General features: G+C 48.6%; 1 protein-coding gene across 1 annotated transcript in view; it reads right to left on the bottom strand.

Moving 5' to 3' along the window:
* Positions 1-1,424: 1,424 nt before the first annotated feature.
* slc30a2 (solute carrier family 30 member 2) overlaps positions 1,425-19,886 on the bottom strand; it is a 19,834-nt gene continuing 1,372 nt past the window's right edge. The window contains exons 2-8 of the mRNA XM_033991138.1: positions 13,407-13,612; positions 9,669-9,815; positions 8,229-8,382; positions 7,867-8,116; positions 2,881-2,986; positions 1,788-1,922; positions 1,425-1,570 (exon numbers count right to left, since the gene is read on the bottom strand). Coding sequence (XP_033847029.1) covers positions 1,425-1,570; positions 1,788-1,922; positions 2,881-2,986; positions 7,867-8,116; positions 8,229-8,382; positions 9,669-9,815; positions 13,407-13,612 — 1,144 coding nt within the window. The remainder of the gene's footprint in view (positions 1,571-1,787; positions 1,923-2,880; positions 2,987-7,866; positions 8,117-8,228; positions 8,383-9,668; positions 9,816-13,406; positions 13,613-19,886) is intronic.

The raw sequence follows: 19,886 nt of genomic DNA, 5'->3' as shown, positions 1-19,886 counted from the left end.
CTTTTAAATCACAGTCCTTCTGTTGTCTCCTCTGGGACACCACTTAATATGGAGCATTTGATTGACAGTTGAAAAATGGAGGATCAAGGAGAGGAATCAAAGAGAAGGAGGAAAGGAAAGAGAAATGAGATACGGCCATAGACTGTATAAAGAATGATATCATATTATATTTATATATACAGTCTATGTTCAGACCCTTCTGGATTCAAGCAGTGTGAAGGAGGAACTGGCTCGGAGCCACAGAGGCAGGTCATTGGGTCAAACCTTAAGATTCTTTCAGGCTGCATTCAGAATGTGCGCTCACTTTGTAATATTTAGTTTGATATGTTCTTGAGTGGACTACAGCCCTACTTCTGTGAGAGGACAGGGTGCTCCTGGAGCTGCTTCGGGAAAGGAGCAGATATACTGAGTGGATATGTTTAGAGTTTTATTACAGTGACAGTGTGAAATAAACCAGAGTAAAGCTCGACACATTCATCACTTTAAACCAGCCTCTGTTTCTCAGAGCACAGATCAGTCTCACACAGTGGCAGAGTGGTTAGCCCTGTGTGAAACGAATGAAGCAGAGACACAGGAAATATGGATCCACCTCAGAAGAGATGTTCATTTATCACCCCCCCACCCCACTCTTTCTCTACCCCACCTCCTCCTCTTTGTGTCCCTTCTCTCTCCCACTTGCTCTGTTTCCTCCCACCCCCTCCTCTCTCTTCATGTGTTTCTTTCTCCCTTTCTGTCTCTCCTCGTTCTTCCTCTCTTTCTCCTTCCCCTCCTCTCCGTCCTCTCTTTTCTCCTCACCCTCTTCTTTCTCTCCTCTCTCCTCTTTTCTCTCCCTCCTTGTATTTGGTGTTTGCTAAACTCAGAGACATTTTGTCCAAAAGATGGATTTACTCCGAGTCTCACATTTAAACTCCTCCTCAGACCTGTAGTATGTCTGTCAGGAAGGGCATCTGGCTTAATTATCTACATGGTGATTGTGTGTGTAAATGTTGAGCTTGGACCTTTTAGTGTGTGGCAGTTTTGATGTTGGTCTGAGACTGGGCAGTGGGCGGAGTTGGTGTTTTTTCTCTGAGCCAAGCTTCAGCTTGTGTTTGGTCTGTTCTGTTTACGTCGCACTATTTTGGTTTTAAAGGAAATGTTTATGCACCAAGTCTGAATTATTGGTCCAAATTATGAGTCTGGTTTGAGTCGTGTCCAAGTCCAAGTCTAGTCCTGGTCTAATCCTGGTATAGGCCCTGTCCAGTCCTGGTCCAGTCCTGGTCTAGTCCTGTTCAGTCTTGGTTTTGGCTCAGTCCCGGTTTAGTCCTGGTTCAGTCCTGGTCGTAGTTGAGTTCTGGGTTAGTCCTAGTTCAGTCCTGGTCGTAGTTGAGTCCTGGTTTAGTCCTGGTTTAGTCCTTTTCTTAGTTCAGTCCTGGTTTAGTCCTGGTTCAGTCCTGGGGGTCCTGACAGTCTTTGCAGTGGTCCATGTCTTGGCTGTAGGTCTCCACTTGGACAGTGGAGCTGCTGAAGCCAAACTTGTGGTGGAGCAAATCTGTGGCCTCGTTCAGGACGGACTGAGGGTCTCCCCCTTCATCTGAGGAGAGAGAATCCAGGTCAGAACCAGGAGTAAACCAGGACAAAAAACAGGACAAAACCAGGACTAAACCAGGACTAAACCAGGCCTAAAATGGTTCTAAAGCAGGTCTAAACCAGGACTAAACCAACAGTAAACCAGGGCTAAAAATAGGATTAAAACTAGGACTTAAACCAGGGCTAAACCAGGACCAAACCAGTATTGAACCAGGTTTTACCTATAGCGAGATGCACAGATATCAGACTGTGGCCCACGCTCAGGGCCCACAGGTGCAGACAGTGCACAGATTTCACTGACGACACGGACAGGAGAACCTCCTTCACCGACTTAAACTGGATCTCCTTTGGACAACCTGAGGAACATGAGAAGAACCACATAAGAAGCTGAGGAACATGAGAAGAACCACATTAGAAGAACATGAGGAACATGAGAAGAACCACATTAGAAGAACCTGAGGAACATGAGAAGAACCAGAGGAACATGAGAAGCTCATGAGGAACATGAGAAGAACCTGAGGAACATGAGGAGAACCTGAGGAACATGAGGAGAACCTGAGGAACATGACAAGAACCAGGTATTAGTCTAAGAGCACTTCTCTGGACAGTTAAGATGCTGTGATTGGCTTGGAAAAATAAACAATACCCAAAATCTGGATGATACTTAAACAAGATACTGTGATTACTAAAATAGACCTTTTCTTATAAGTTTTGTCTTACTCTTTACCAGAACTTGCATGAGCCACATAATATTATTGAACCTTATCAAAAACTACCTTCCATTCCATAAAACATGTGTTTTAATCACCATTTTGGTATGAGCATATGTATCAAAACTAGTATCAAATATCAAGCGCCCTGTTCATAGGGTGCAGATGAAGTCTCCGCCCTGTTGATGGGTTTCAGATGAAGTCTCCGCCCTGTTCATAGGGTTCAGATCAAGTCTCCGCCCTGTTGATGGGGTTCAGGTGATGTCACTGCCCTGTTCATGAGGTCCTGATTTTTGGAGTATTTTTGCCCATTCAAAAGACACAGCTGTACCGATTTATGTGAATTGATTTGAATTGTTAGGAACTTGTCATGAAACTCTGGAAATTGTGAACTATTTTCTTCTAATAAAACAAATAATGTACAAAAACGGAGTTGACTTGTTTGGGCGATCCTTCAGGAAGCACGGACCATCAACAGAGACAAGGGGGCTTTTCTCTTGGCTCACACTTCAGAGACTACTCCTCCAGAGACCACTCCTCCAGAGACCACTCCCTCCCATTCTCCGATACCCCGATGTGTCAGATGCCCTCCCATCCGTAGTACCTTCCATGAGGATCCTGAACACGTCTCGGAGGATGGTGATGGTGGTGCACAGGACGAAGGCGGAGAACAGAAATGTGCAGATAGGGTCCGCTACTTTATACTCCGGCTGAAATAGACAGAGTACAAAGGAAATACTTTAAATACTCTATAAATACACTATCTCCTTTCTACACTAATACACTAATCTCTCAAGTCCTAAAGTAAATACTTTTACACATACATTTACACAGACTAATTCATAGTATGAGTACTTTTACACAGATACTTCAAACTGCAGTACTTTTACACAGTACTTCTTAATGTGAGTAGTTTTTGTTTTACACAGACAGTACCAGGAGGGGGCTCAGGTGTGGAGAGGTCTGTGCCTAGGGCAAAAACACAGAAGCAGTGTGTTCATTTGCATTAGCATGAGATTCAAGCCTTTGAAGTGTAGTAACAGTATAAGTAGTAGTGTTAGTGGAGGTAGTAGCTCTGTGTGAAGCACGCAATCCTTCTACACTTAAAGCAGAGCTATTGTCTGCTCTATATGTAATTATATTGTAATTATAATTATGTTTTAATCATTTGGACATTTTACATCACAATATTCGTCTAAAACAACTTAATAAAAGAACTCTCCTATGGATACCTCCACATCACATTAAAATGACTACACGACACTGCCGAATCATACCACAGCTTAAGAAAATAAAATTCAACAAAATGGTGTCTTGAAAATAAGCGACTACAGATTGCTCCAACGTGCACACATCACTCCAAATGTAACTTCAGGTGAGTAAATGGTGAAGGGAAACAAATATAACATGATTAAAGATTTGAAAAGTCCATTTTCTTCTATGGGGTATTGAAGAGGAGCTATTTTACTTGTATGGAAAATTAAAGAGGAGCTATTTTACTTGTATGGGGTATTAAAGAGGGGGTATTTTACTTCTATGGAGTATTAATTGCTGACAATATTTAAATTAGTACCTGTGTGATTACTTGACTAAAGTCATTTTTCATATTACCCTCTTTAAACAGTTATCAGTGGTTTAATAGATGTAGGGTTTACACAGATAAAGACTGTCACTGTCACACACACACAGAGTTCTGAGTAGTTTACACCAGTAGTATTATAATAGAATATAGTGTTGCATGATACTAAAATTTCAAACTTGATTTCAGTACCAAGGAATAGACTCGATACTGAATACTGACTCTAATACCATGATGAGAATAAAAACTTTCTTTCTTTAGAGAGTAGAATGTGATGTTCCACATTAAATGTTGTACTTTGTGTTCTATTCTTGTGTGTTATACATGTGTAATCCTCAGTGTCCAGTAGGTTCATAGTGGTCCATGGGTGTATACTAGTCTATGTGTCTTATACTTGTGAAACATACAGAGACACATCATTATAAACATATTCAGGAAAGAGTCATGTCTGTCCTGTCAGGGACAAGGATTTTAGAATCGATACCTGCTCAAACCCCCTCCCCGAACCGAAACCTTAACGTGGTGGAGGAGTTTGAGCGCCCGAATGATCCTGGGAGCTATGATGTCGGGGGCTTCATGCCCCTGGTAGGGTCACCCATGGCAAACAGGTCCTTGGAGACGGGTCTGACTAAGAGCGGTTCAGAAGCCCATCATGAAGAGAGAAACAGCGAGCGCTGGTGGTCAGGCTTTTCCCCACGGGGCCCGGCCGGGCCCAGCCCGAAGGAACGACGTGGGGCCGTCCTCCCGTGGACCCACCACCTGCAGGAGGAGCCATGAGGGCCGGGTGCAGAGAGATCCGGGCGGCAGTCGAAGGCGAGGACCTCGACGACCGGATCTCCGGACATGGAGACTAGCTCTGGGGACATGGAATATCACCTCGCCGGGGGGGGAAGGAGCCTGAGCTTGTGCAGGAGGTTGAGCGTTACCGGCTAGATATAGTCCGCCTCACCTCCACGCACAGCTTGGGCTCTGGAACCCAACTCCTTGAGAGGGGTTGGACTCTCCATTTCTCAGGCGTTGCCCACGGGGAGCGGCGAGCTGGTGTGGGCTTGCTCATTGCCCCACAGCTCAGCCGCCACATGTTGGAGTTCACCCCGGTGAACGAGAGGGTCGCGTCTCTGCGCCTTCGGGTTGGGGACAGGTCTCTCACTGTTGTGTTGGCCTATGGGCCAAACAGCAGTGCGGAGTACCCGGCCTTCTTGGAGTCCTTGGGAGGGGTACTAGACAGTGCACCAACCGGGGACTCCGTTGTTCTCCTGGGGGACTTCAATGCCCATGTGGGTAATGACAGTGACACTTGGAGGGGCGTGATTGGGAGGAATGGCCTCCCCGATCAGAACCCGAGTGGTGTTTTGTTATTGGACTTCTGTGCTAGTCACAGTTTGTCCATAACAAACACCATGTTCGAGCACAAGGGTGTCCATCGGTGCACGTGGCACCAGGACACTCTAGGTCGGAGGTCGATGATCGACTTTGTTGTCGTGTCATCTGACCTCCGGCCACGTGTCTTGGACATTCAGGTGAAGAGAGGGGCTGAGCTGTCAACTGATCACCACCTGGTGGTGAGTTGGATCCGCTGGCAGAGGAGGAAGCCGGACAGACCTGGCAGGCCTAAGCGCATTGTGAGGGTCTACTGGGAACATCTGGCGGAGCCCTCTGTCAGAGGGGTCTTCAACTCACACTTCCGGGAGAGCTTCTCCCTGATCCCGGGGAGGGCTGGGGACATGGACTCTGAGTGGGCCATGTTCTCCACCTCTATTGTTGACGCGGCTGCTTGTAGCTGTGGTCGTAAGGTCTGCGGTGCTTGTCGTGGCGGCAATCCGCGAACCCGGTAGTGGACACCGGAAGTAAGGGATGCCGTCAGGCTGAAGAAGAGGCAGCTGATGAGTACCGGCAGGCCAAGCGCGCCGCGGCTCGGGCAGTCGCAGAGGCAAAAACTGGGTTGGCAGGAGTTCGGGGAGGCCATGGAGGAGGACTATCGGACGGCCTCAAAGAGATTCTGGCAAACCGTCCGACGTCTCAGGAGGAGGAAGCAGTGCTTCACCAACACTGTTTCAGTGCGGGTGGAGAGCTGCTGACCTCGACTGGGGATGTTGTCAGGCGGTGGAAGGAATACTTTGAGGATCTCCTCAATCCCATTGTCACGTCTTCCGAGGAGGAAGCAGAAACTGGGGATCCGGAGGCGGACTCGTCCATCACCCTGGCTGAAGTCACCGAGGTGGTTGACAAGCTCCGGGGGTGGACGAGATCCGTCCTGAGTACCTCAAGTCTCTGGATGTTGTTGGGCTGTCTTGGCTGACATGTCTCTGCAACATCGCGTGGCGGTCGGGGACAGTACCTGTGGAATGGCAGACCGGGGTGGTGGTCCCTCTGTACAAGAAGGGGGAACGGAGGGTGTGTTCCAATTACAGGGGAATTACACTCCTCAGCCTTTCCGGTAAGGTCTATTCCAGGGTACTGGAGAGGAGAATCCGACCGATAGTTGAACCTCGGATTCAAGAGGAGCAGTGTGGTTTTCGTCCCAGTCGTGGAACACTGGACCAGCTCTATACTCTCCATCGGGTCCTCGAGGGTTCATGGAAGTTTGCCCAACCAGTCCACATGTGTTTTGTGGATCTGGAGAAGACATTCGACCGTGTCCCTCGTGGTGTACTTTGGGGGTGCTCTGGGAGTACGGGGTCTGGGGCTCTTTGCTAAGGGCTGTCCGGTCCCTGTATGACCGGAGCAGGAGCTGTGTTTGCATTGCCGGCAGTAAGTCAGACCTGTTCCCGGTGCATGTTGGACTCCACCAGGGCTGCCCTTTGTCACCGGTTCTGTTCGTTATATTTATGGACAGAATTTCTAGGCGCAGCCAGGGGCTGGAGGGGGTCTGGTTTGGGAACCACAGGATTTCATCTCTGCTGTTTGCAGATGATGTTGTCCTGATGGCTTCTTCGAGCCAGGACCTGCAGCAGGCACTGGGGCGGTTTGCAGCCGAGTGTGAAGCGGCTGGGATGAGAATCAGCTCCTCCAAATCCGAAGCCATGGTTCTCGACCGGAAAAAGGTGGTTTGCCCTCTCTGGGTGGTGAGTCTCTGCCTCAAGGGGAGGAGTTCAAGTATCTCGGGGTCTTGTTCACGAGTGAGGGACGGATGGAGCGTGAGATTGACAGGCGGATCGGTGCAGCATCTGCAGTGATGCGGTCGCTGTATCGGTCCGTTGTGGTAAAGAAGGAGCTGAGTCCAAAGGCAAAGCTCTCGATTTCGAGTTCCTACCCTCACCTATGGTCATGAGCTCTGGGTAATGACCGAAAGGACAAGGTCGCGGATACAAGCGGCTGAAATGGGTTTCCTCCGTAGGGTGGCCGGGCGCACCCTTAGGGATAGGGTGAGGCGCTCGGTCACACGGGAGGAGCTCGGAATAGAGCCGCTGCTCCTACACGTCAAGAGGAACCAGTTGAGGTGGCTCGGGCATCTGCTCAGGATGCCTCCTCCCTAGGGAGGTGTTCTGGGCATGTCCCACCGGGAGGAGGCCCCGGGGAAGACCCAGGACACGCTGGAGGGACTATGTCTCTCGGCTGGCCTGGGAACGCCTTGGGGTCCCACCGGAGGAGCTGGAGGACGTGTCCGGAGTGAGGGAAGTCTGGGAGTCCCTGCTTAGACTGCTGTCCCCGCGACCCGGCCCCAGATAAGCGGAAGAAAATGATGGATGACATGAAAATGATGGATGGATACCTGCTCAAATGAGTATCTAATTTCAATACTTGTTTTAGTATCGATTAGTATCAGATTTTTGCTACTTTTGACAGCCCTAATAGAGTATTAGAATATAACCCATGGTCTACACAGATATCTGCTGAACCTGGTTTAATGCTGTGTAAATCCTGCTTTAGTCCTGGTTTAGTACTGGATTAGTCCTGGATTAGTTCTTCTTTAGTCCTAGATTTGTTACTAGTTTTAGTATCGATTAGGACCTGATTTTGGTACTTTGATAGCCTGAATAGAGTAGTATAATGGTTCTATGGTTTTCAGACCCTGAAATAGATGATGATGGCGGCCACCATGACGCCAATACTCTGCAGCAGATCTCCTAACACGTGGATGAAGGCGGCACGGACACTTGTGTTACTGTGACCACTCAGCAGAGAGGGGGCGTGTCCTCCTAGCAGCGAGGGGGCATGCCCCGTGTGTGCGGGGGTGGGGCTCTGGCCGTTCTCATCGATCTGGTGATACCCGGAGCCATGCGCATGGAAGGAGGTGGAGTGGTGCAGGATGTACGCCATACTGCAGACAGAGAGCATGGTCAGAACACATAAGGCCTGGTTTAGTCCTGCTTTAGTCCTGTTTTGGTCCTGTTTTAAAGACCAGTGCTGTCACAGGAAAGCTATGCACTCACATGATGTTGACGATGACGGCGCAGCCAGAGGTCACCAGCATCACATGTCCATTTATGTCATAGTCGTTTCTCACGATTCTCTCGATGGCCAAGTACACCAGTGCTCCAGTCACCACCCAGATCGACACCACCGATATAAAGGCCCCCAGGATCTCTGCAGCCAGTAGAGGGCACAATAGAGAGGAGAGGGTTAAACACACACAACCATACACGCACACAGCAGAGCTCCATCCAGATCGACACCACCAATTTAAAGGCCCCTGGATGTCTGCAGCCAGGAAAGAGAACAATAGAGAGGAGAGGGTTAAACACACACAACCATACATGCACACAGCAGAGCTCCATCCAGATCGACACCACCAATTTAAAGGCCCCTGGATGTCTGCAGCCAGAAAAGGGCACAATAGAGAGGAGAGGGTTAAACACAAACACAAAAATATCAAGGACTGTGACGTCGGCCGGGGCCCCACCCTAGAGCCAGGCCTGGGGTTGGGGCTCGAATGCAAGCACCTGGTGGCCAGGCTTTTGCTCATGAGGCAAATCTCACCCTTAAAAAAGGATGACGTGGGTACCACATCCTGTCCAGGAGGTTGAGAGGTACTGGCTAGACCTCCACATTTCTCTGCCGTTGCCCGTGGGGAGAGACAGCAAACAGGTGTGGGCACACCTTTGGGTCAGGGACAGGTCTTTCACTGTGATAGTGATAGACCTGTCAACTGATCACCACCTGGTTGGGTGATGGATCCACTGGCGGAGGAGGAAGCTGGACAGAACTGGCAGACCCAGGTGCATTGTGAGAGTTTGTCGAGAATGTTTGGCGGAGTCCTCTGTCAGAGGGACCTTCAACTCACATGTCCGGGAGAGCTTCTACCACATACCAGACCAAGATGAACGCTCCTAATCTCTGTGTAACCAGGAGAGGGCGCAAGTCAGAACACATATCTGTGTCAGGTTTCCTTGCTTTTTAGGGATATTCCATTGACTTCCGTTAATTTCCAGGAGACCTAACCATAGTCACTACTTGGCTAACTTTAACAATTCAACACTAACCAGGTTGTTCATCTAATAATAAAAGATTTACATCATAGGGACCTGACTTTTGTCCCAATAAGGGACCTTTTAAATTACACTTTGGTTCATGTTGCAGCTCTTTAAGTCTACTAACAGATAAAATGCCAAAGGATATATACATAATGAAGGTCTAAAATGAGACGAAACCATGGGTAGTAAAGAAAGTTCTAAGCAATCCTTAACCCAAAGACAAACATGAAAAGACTTGTCTCTAAATGAAACAAATTCTCAAGCTGCAGAGGGCTGGGCGTACCACCAGGGAGGGAGGGAAACATACCACAGTTTGAGAAACGCTGGCCTGAAATACACACCACTCATGTGTTGTGTTGTATATTCTCATAGTATCTGTATCTGCAGATGGGTGCTGACCTGAGCGGTGCCACCCGTAGGTGACAGTCTTGGTGGGTGCTCTGGACGAGATCCACAGGGAGAACAGAGACACCATCATACTGCCGAAGTCCGTGAGCAGGTGAGCTGCGTCTGTCATGATGGCCAAGCTGTGCGCCAGGTACCCCCCTGTACAGAGAGAGTCATGTAGTACTGTTTATGGACAATATTCCTGTTCATTTGTGTTGATAGATAGATATTGATAGATAATAGATCATAATTATTAGAATTTTCTACAATGGTAAAATCCAGCCATCCATCTTCTTCCGCTTATCCGGGGCCGGGTCGCGGGGGCAGCAGTCTAAGCAGGGACTCCCAGACTTCCCTCACCCCGGACATGTCCTCCAGTGGGACCCCAAGGCGTTCCCAGGCCAGCCGAGAGACATAGTCCCTCCAGCGTGTCCTGGGTCTTCCCCGGGGCCTCCTCCCGGTGGGACATGCCCAGAACACCTCCCTAGGGAGGCGTCCAGGAGGCATCCTGAGCAGATGCCCGAGCCACCTCAGCTGGTTCCTCTCAACGTGTAGGAGCAGCGGCTCTACTCCGAGCTCCTCCCGTATGACCGAGCTCCTCACCCTATCCCTAAGGGTGCGCCCGCCACTCTGCGGAGGAAGCCCATTTCAGCCGCTTGTATCCACGATCTTGTCCTTTCGGTCATTACCCAAAGCTCATGACCATAGGTGAGGGTAGGAACGTAGATTGACCGGTAAATCGAGAGCTTCGCCTTCCGGCTCAGCTCCTTCTTTACCACAACGGACCGATACAGCGACCGCATCACTGCAGACGCTGCACCGATCTGCCTGTCAATCTCCCGCTCCATCCTTCCCTCACTCGTGAACAAGACCCCGAGATACTTGAACTCCTCCACTTGGGGCAGAGACTCACCACCCACCCGGAGAGAGCAAACCACCTTTTTCCGGTCGAGAACCATGGCCTCGGATTTGGAGGAGCTGATTCTCATCCCAGCCGCTTCACACTCGGCTGCAAACCGCCCCAGTGCCTGCTGCAGGTCCTGGCTCGAAGAAGCCATCAGGACAACATCATCTGCAAACAGCAGAGATGAAATCCTGTGGTTCCCAAACCAGGCCCCCTCCGGCCCCTGGCTGCGCCTAGAAATTCTGTCCATAAATATAACGAACAGAACCGGTGACAAAGGGCAGCCCTGGCGGAGTCCAACATGCACTGGGAACAGGTCTGACTTACTGCCGGCAATGCGAACACAGCTCCTGCTCCGGTCATACAGGGACCGGACAGCCCTTAGCAAAGAGCCCCGGACCCCATACTCCCAGAGCACCCCCCAAAGGACACCACGAGGGACACGGTCGAATGTCTTCTCCAGATCCACAAAACACATGTGGACTGGTTGGGCATACTCCCATGAGCCCTCGAGGACCCGATGGAGAGTATAGAGCTGGTCCAGTGTTCCACGACCAGGACGAAAACCACACTGCTCCTCCTGAATCCGAGGTTCGACTATCGGTCAGATTCTCCTCTCCAGTACCCTGGAATAGACCTTACCGGGAAGGCTGAGGAGTGTGATTCCCCTGTAATTGGAACACACCCTCCGGTCCCCCTTCTTATACAGAGGGACCACCACCCCGGTCTGCCATTCCACAGGTACTGTCCCCGACCGCCACGCGATGTTGCAGAGACGTGTCAGCCAAGACAGCCCCACAACATCCAGAGACTTGAGGTACTCAGGACGGATCTCGTCCACCCTCGGAGCCTTGCCACCGAGGAGCTTGCCAACCACCTCAGTGACTTCAGCCAGGGTGATGGACGAGTCCGCCTCCGGGTGCCCAGTTTCTGCTTCCTCCTCGGAAGACGTCACAGTGGGATTGAGGAGATCCTCAAAGTATTCCTTCCACCGCCCGACAACATCTCCAGTCGAAGTCAGCAGCTCTCCACCCGCACTGTAAACAGTGTTGGTGAAGCACTGCTTCCCCCTCCTGAGGCGTCGGACGGTTTGCCAGAATCTCTTTGAGGCCGTCCGATAGTCCTCCTCCATGGCCTCCCCGAACTCCTCCCAACCCCGAGTTTTTGCCTCAGTGACTGCCCGAGCCGCGGCACGCTTGGCCCGCCGGTACTCATCAGCTGCCTCAGGAGTCCCACGAGCCAACAAGGCTCGATAGGACTCCTTCTTCAGCTTGACGGCATCCCTTACTTCCGGTGTTCACCACCGGGTTCGGGGATTGCCGCCGCGACAAGCACCACAGACCTTACGACCACAGCTACGAGCAGCCGCATCGACAATAGAGGTGGAGAACATGGCCCACTCGGAGTCCATGTCTCCAACCTCCCCCGGGATCAGGGAGAAGCTCTCCCGGAGGTGGGAGTTGAAGACCCCCCTGACAGAGGGCTCCGCCAGACGTTCTCAGCAGACCCTCACAATGCGCTTGGGCCTGCCAGGTCTGTCCGGCTTCCTCCTCCGCCAGCGGATCCAACTCACCACCAGGTGGTGATCAGTTGACAGCTCAGCCCCTCTCTTCACCCGAGTGTCCAAGACACGCGGTCGGAGGTCAGATGACACGACAACAAAGTCGATCATCGACCTCCGACCTAGAGTGTCCTGGTGCCACGTGCACCGATGGACACCCTTGTGCACGAACATGGTGTTTGTTATGGACAAGCTGTGACTAGCACAGAAGTCCAATAACAAAACACCGTTCGGGTTCAGATCGGGGAGGCCGTTCCTCCCAATCACGCCCCTCCAAGTGTCACTGTCGTTACCCACATGGGCGTTGAAGTCCCACAGGAGAACAACGGAGTGCCCGGTTGGTGCACTGTCTAGTACCCCTCCCAGGGACTCCAAGAAGGCCAGGTACTCTGCACTGCTGTTTGGCCCGTAGGCCAACACAACAGTGAGAGACCTGTCCCCGACCCGAAGGCGCAGGGACGCGTTCACCGGAGTGAACCCCAACACGCAGCGGCTGAGCTGTGGGGCATACCATTGTGAGCCCCACAGCTCACAATGGTAAAATGACAATTCCAATGGCTAATGCATAACACGCAAGTAGTCCGGCAACAGTTACATTACATTCTATATCACTGCTCTGTGGCCATCAACATGCATCACCTGCTTCGCTCCATGTTTCCAGATGTTATTGCTTTGCCTGGAATATTCTACAGTATGGCATTAAACGTATCTATCTCCATGGAGTCACACAGATACCATACACCACCAGGCTAAGCTATAGGTAGGATCAGTTTTTGAAGGTACAAGGTTGTTTGAAGGTTGCTAGCCACCACATTCCAAATAGGAAGTGAGCATGAGTGCGATGTAGTTCCTTCAAGCTCTGATTGCATATTCTATTGAAAAAATGTCACCCCTCTCTCTGTAACTGCTGCTGTCAGGCTCCTCATTTTGGTCCGTTTGGTCCCTTAATTAAAAGATATGAAAAACAAAAACAGCAGTGTGGGCAGGAAGGGGCGTTACTTTCAACAACTTCACTCCTGATTGGCTCTTTGGTTTTGCTCTTGGATTTCTAAATATGGTCTCTGGATGCAGATTAGTCGCTATAACTGACCTTGATGAGCTCATTTGCTTGCAACCGAACTCTATGAGTGATGTCACACTTCTATTATACAATCTATATGCCATACTGTCTAACATTTTCATACCCACCCTCCACCAGAAAAGTTACATATTGCTGTGTTACTGTGACTGCAGAATAAACCCTCTAACTATCTGTACTGTCTAAGATGTAGTGCAGTGAGAGTACCTATGACCTCCCCGATCATGAAGACCAGGCACACCCCCGAGGCGATCACCAGTTTGTTTTTGGCCTGGAGTTTGTCCGAGGTGTCGCCTGTGCGTGAGAGGTGACGGTGACAGTGACTCTGCACCTGCTGCACCTGCTGCTTCAGCTCCATTGCCCCATTCGACAGAGAGAAGTCCCCAAACTCTGCCTTAGTGTCCGGAAAGGAGCTGTGGAGAGACACATGTGAGACAGGAGCAGAGACAGGAGCAGAGCCAGAGGAGCAGATATCAAAACATACTGCAACAATGTTTTTTTACATTTTAGACCTGCCTGTTGAGTTGCATATTTGTATCATACTAATAGGCCTGAATAATATTGGCCGTCTTGTCATATCCATATTGATACATTTTTTTCTCTTTTCTATTGACTCTATATGGCTCTTTTATACCCAATACGATTGTTTAGAACCCAGAGAAACCGATGTCTGATAAACTTTGTTGATATTTTGGGATTTTGAGTTACGTTTGTGTCTCTTTGCACTGATGTGTTCATATGAAGCTGTTATTATTTAGGCTCAAATATCTACTGCTATTTTTTGATCTCTGTTATAATGATGTTTCCTCATCATGAACAGACCTGGAATTTTGTTTTGTTTCATTCTCACATGTTTAATATATAAACCTTTATATTTGGGCTGAGGTAACAACATTATAACATGATTTAAAGCTCACAAGAGTCCAGTTTGCGTAATGTAGGAGATTTAAGGCTGATAGAAGAGCTGATACGTTCAACCATTCAAATACCAGCCCTATGTTTTTGCCCTTAAAATGGTCAAGACTAATTATTTACCAAACAGGAGCCAGGAGCAAGAGTTGCTGACTGATGTTACATTTGTCCCTTCTTAACTCCTCTCTCTCTCCCTCTCGTTACACTCCAGTACTTTTATAATCCACCCCTCTCTCTCTCTGCTCTCCATCTTTCTCTCCCTCTTTCCTCTCTCACCCTCCCTCTCTCTCTCTTCCTCCCTCAGGGCCAGTGATGATGATGAGGGTAATGACCCGTGCTGAGCTCTGATAAACCTCCTCCAGACGCTGAGGTCCAGAGGGACTTTATCACCGACTCACACCCAGAGAGAGGCACCTCCCCTGGGACTGAGACAGGGGAAGACCTGGGATAGACCAGGGCTGAACCAGGACTGAACTAGAACCAAACCAGAACTAAACCAGGACAAAACCAGGACTAAACCAGGACTGAACCAGGACTAAACCAGGACTGAACCAGGACTGGAGTGTGTGAGTGTGTGTGTTACATTAGAAAAACGCTGAGCCAGCATAAAGTCGCTCTGTTCTAACCTCCATTTGATTTCACTATTTTTCACAGAGATAACGTCTCAATCAATGCTATCTGTACAAGCAAATATATGCACATAAAACCAGGACCAAAGTACGATTAAAGCAGCACTAAAGCAGGTCTAAACCAGGTCTAAACCAGGAATAAAGCAGGACTAAACCAGGATTAAAGCAGGTCTATACCAGGACTAAAGCAGGACTAAACCAGGACTAAAAGCAGGTCTATACCAGGACTAAAACAGGTCTGAACCAGGACTAAATCATGTCTAACCCAGGACTACGGCCGTCCTAATCCCGGGGCAGGTCGGGGCAGGTCTGGTGTGGTGATGATGATGATGAAGGAGCCGGTGTAATGGCCCGTGTCTGAGGTGGACATGTTTTTATGGAGCTGTGATAATGTCTCTAAAGACCATCCTTCCTCCAGAGTCGTCCTGTGACCTGAGGGACAAGTGCACCCTGACCCGGTGCGAGCCTCAGGGGCCCTAAGCAGAATCTGTGCTCATCAGGACCAGGACCAGTGTGTTCAGTGACTATAGAAACTGTAGAGACAAAGAGCTCAGGTGTGTACAGCAGCGGGGCCCAACCTTTAGTCCTGAGCATTGTCTCACACTCTGAGTCGCCCCTGTTAATGTTATCAGTTTTTCTTTACTCAGTATAAATCTGTTTTCTAGTACATTGCCTATTATAACTACCATATTTTCTTGTTTATTAAAATTCATGCCAAAATGATTCTATAGAAATATTCGTAAAGCTATATAAAGAATATTTTACATCCAAATGCATTTAATGCCACCTTTCTTTTTAATCTGAACTCATTACGAGCCCCTGTCCCTCTGGTGTACAGTACAATATAGTACAGTGCAGTACAGTGCAGCACAGTGCAGTACAGTACAGAACAGTACATTACAGTACAGAACAGTACATTACAGTACAGTACAGTACAGTACAGTGCATTACAGTACAAAGCACTGACATTAAAGTCTCCTTATTAATTTTAATGTTACAGTTGGTTGAAGTGCAATGAAACATTTGTCATCATTTACGATCATTGGGGGCCCTCTGGTGGCAGCTGTTTAGTGTGCTAACAGAAGCCGGCCCAGGATGCACCGGGGCTGTGCTGTTAAAGTGAAGTATATATGACATATAAGTACATATCCATGTCCCCCCGGGAGGAGGCCCCGGGAAGACCCAGGACACGCTGGAAGGACTGTGTCTCTCAGCTGGCCTGGGAACACCTTGGGGTCCCACCAGAGGAGCTGGAAGACATGTCTGAGGTGAGGGAAGTCTAGGAGTCCCTGCTTAGACTGCTGCCCCAGTGACCCGGCTCCGGATAATGGAAGAAAATGGATGGATGGATATATGTTCATGGAAACAAAGACAGCAGCAAAACACTCAACTCTATTCATCTTATAATCATCACGTGTTTGTAAATGTGCTCTTTACACATAAAACACATGCACCTCAATGATTGACTGCTTCAATGCCATACTGTGGAACATGGAAAGCAACAACATCTCCATGGAGAAAAACTGGTAATACCCTCCACCAGAGAAGCTACACACTGAAGCTTTAAAGTGATGTACTGTTGCCCTGTGGGTTAATCACCTCCAGAGAGACAGAGAGACAGGGAAAGCCTCGTCTCACGACACAAACCATTCACTGGAACTCAAGCGTGAAATCTACAATGTACAGAACACATGCTCCTCTACCCCTCATCCTCTCTGCAGGAGGAAGAGGAGGAAGAGGTGGGGGGAGGAGGAAGGGGAAGAGAGGAGGAGAGAGAGGGGAGAGAAGAAAAGAGGAGAGAGGGAACAGGAGAGAGGAGGAGAGAGCGGGGACAGGAGAGAGGAGGAGAGAAGGATAGAGAGGAGAGAGAGAGGAGGAGGGGAGTAGAGTGGAGGGGAAAAGGAAGGGGAGGAGAGGACGGGGGAGGAGGAGGAGATGAGGAAGAGGAAGGGGAGAGGGGAAGAGGAGACCATGTGCTCTCTCTGCAGTCCCGTCGTAGTAATTGGAGATTGTCTGATGGGCTTTTCCATGGCCAGTACCGATACCGATATATTAGACCAGAGCAGCCGATAACCGAGATCTAGGGCCGTGACTGAGTGACTCGTCCATGCTTCATCTTTAATCACTGATTTTCAAGATGATTGGACATTTTACCTTTGCCTTTTTGATCAGTAACACTTTATAATACCGGTCACTTTAATAAGTCATGTTTGCACTGTTGTTCTGATGCTGCTGTTGTATATATTTTCTACCTCTAAGTATTTTATTTTTAAGCATATCTTTTATAACTCTGTGCACGCCCTTATTTGTATTTGTATTTATTCAGTGTGTTTAATGTAGCACTTTATCGCAGCAAGTTCCTAGTTTGTGAACTATGTTCACTGACGATGACAATAAAAGTCTTCTGATTCTGATTAATCGGTGATACTTGTAGGACTTGGCAACGTTGCGCCGTCATTTTGATACAATTTTATTTTTTAAGTCCACTGCTCTCTAATATGACGTGCCGACAGCATGCGGTGCTTTGTTGTGATGATGTTTACGGCGATGTCAGCTCCCATTGGACACCGCAGTTTTCTTTTTAAAATATCCATCCACGGATGGCACAGCACCCAATCTGTTTGTCCTCACCTCAGATGGAGCAGTGTAATCTCACTGTCCTCAGAGGAAGCAGTGTAATCTCACTGTCCTCAGATGGAGCAGTGTAATCTCACTGTCCTCAGGTGGAGCAGTGTAATCTCACTGTCCTCAAATGGAGCAGTGTAATCTCACTGTTTGTCCTCAGATGGAGCAGTGTAATCTCACTGTTTGTCGTCAAATGGAGTATCGTAATCTCACTGTCCTCAAATGGAGCATTGTAATCTCACAGTTTGTCCTCAGTTGGAGCAGTGTAATCTCACTGTCCTCAGATGGAGCAGTGTAATCTCACTGTTTGTCCTCAAATGGAGCAGTATAATCCCACTGTCCTCAAATGGAGCAGTGTAATCTCACTGTTTGTCGTCAGATGGAGCATCGTAATCTCACTGTCCTCAGATGGAGCATTGTAATCTCACTGTTTGTCCTCAATTGGAGCAGTGTAATCTCACTGTCCTCAAATGGAGCAGTGTAATCTCACTGTTTGTCCTCAAATGATAATAATAATAATATTGGTTTACACTTGTAATGCGCTTTACAGGCTTGTCAAAGCCTCTCAAAGCACTACACTATAGTCATTATTCGTTCATTTCCACACTTGGTGATGGTAAACTACTACTGTAGCCACAGCTGCCCTGGGAAGACTGATGGAAGCGGGGCTGCCAATCTGCGCCATCGGCCCCTCCGACCACCACCTATCATTTGCGCACACACCACTTTCATACTAGGCAATGTGGATGAAGTGTCTTGCCTAAGGACACAACGACAGAACTCGGTCCAAGCGGGACTCGATCCTCCGACCTTCGGGTTGGGGGACCAACACTCTAACCACTCTAAATGGAGCAGTGTAATCTCACTGTCCTCAGATGGCGCAGTGTAATCTCACTGTGTACTGCTCTAATAAAGCTTTATGCTTCACTCTGTCAGCCTAAAACAAATATCGGCTGTGCTGGAGATTTAAGGCCGATAGCCCATGCATTAAAAAGGGCAAATATTGGCTGCATATATCAGCAGCTGATGTTTGGGCCTATCTCTATCAGAGTCTGTAATCTGAAGTGTAATCTTCTATGTCACGCAAATGCAATGGTTTAACTCCAAAAGCCTTGTTTTAACATTCATATGAAACATGTGAAACTGAAACTGAAAAAGGCCTTAAAGCCCACACCTGTCACATGGATCTGTCATTATCTATACCCAATATAGGTCAGTATATAAACCAGGTATAAAGCAGGACTAAACCAGGTCTAAAGCAGGACTAAACCAGGTCTAAAGCAGGACTAAACCAGGTCTAAAGCAGGACTAAACCAGGTCTAAAACAGGACAAAACCAGGTGTAAAGCAGGATTAAACCAGGTCTAAAGCAGGACTAAACCAGGTCTAAACTAGGTCTAAACCAGGTCTAAACCAGGACTAAACCAGTATTAAACCAGGTCTAAACCAGGACTAAACCAGGACAAAACCAGGCATAAACCAGGACTAAACCAAGACTAAACCAGGTCTAAACCAGGTCTAAACCAGAACAAAACCAAGCCTAAACCAGGACTAAACCAGGACTAAACCAAGACTAAGCCAGGTCTAAACCAGGACTAAACCAGGACAAAACCAGGTATAAACCAGGATAAAACCAGGTCTAAACCAGAACTAAACCAGGTCTAAACCAATATTAAATATCTCCTCCTCTTTCTCTAACCTCCCTTCTCCCCCTCTCTCCCTCCCTCTCTTTCACCCCACTCTTTTCCTCTCTCTCTCTTTCACCTCCCTCTCTTCTCCCTTCTTGCTCCCCCATCCCCTCGTCCCCCTTTCACTCCATCCAGTATTGGTCAGTGTGGTAATGAGTGCAGATTTACACAGTTAATGTAGCCTGTAGTTAGTGTGGTGCGTTAGCGTAGCTCCTCTGATCAGCGTTTTAGTTTTAGTTCAGTGAACCTCGGCCGCGGGACATTTGTCAAGAGCTGTCCAAAAGGCGGCCGCGCGAAGAAATGAATTACCCTCTACACTTAAAAACAACCTAGAGAATGAAATGAGGGAGAGAGGAGAGGACAGAGAGAGAGAGAGAGAGAGAGAGAGAGGCCTTGTACACTTAAAAACAACCTAGAGAATGAAATGAGGGAGAGAGGAGAGGACAGAGAGAGAGAGGCCCTGTACACTTTGAAACAACTGAGAGAAAGAAATGAGAGGAAGGAAAGGATATAGAGAGAGAAAGAAAGAGAGAGAAAGGCCCTGTGCACTTTAAAACAACTGAGAGAAAGAAATGAGAGGAAGGAGAGGACAGAGAGAGAGAGAAAGAGAGAGAGAGAGGCCCTGTACACTTTAAAACAACTGAGAGAAAGAAATGAGAGGGAGGAGAGGACAGAGAGAGAGAGAAAGAGAGAGAGAGGCCCTGTACACTTTAAAACAACTGAGAGAAAGGAATGAGAGGAAGGAGAGGACAGAGAGAGAGAAAGAGAGAGAGAGAGAGGCCCTGTACACTTTAAAACAACTGAGAGAAAGAAATGGGAGGGAGGAGAGGACAG

The sequence above is a fragment of the Periophthalmus magnuspinnatus genome, chromosome 24 (assembly GCF_009829125.3).
Source record: "Periophthalmus magnuspinnatus isolate fPerMag1 chromosome 24, fPerMag1.2.pri, whole genome shotgun sequence".
Lineage (NCBI taxonomy): Eukaryota > Metazoa > Chordata > Actinopteri > Gobiiformes > Gobiidae > Periophthalmus > Periophthalmus magnuspinnatus.
This window is presented reverse-complemented; position numbering and strand designations above follow the sequence as displayed.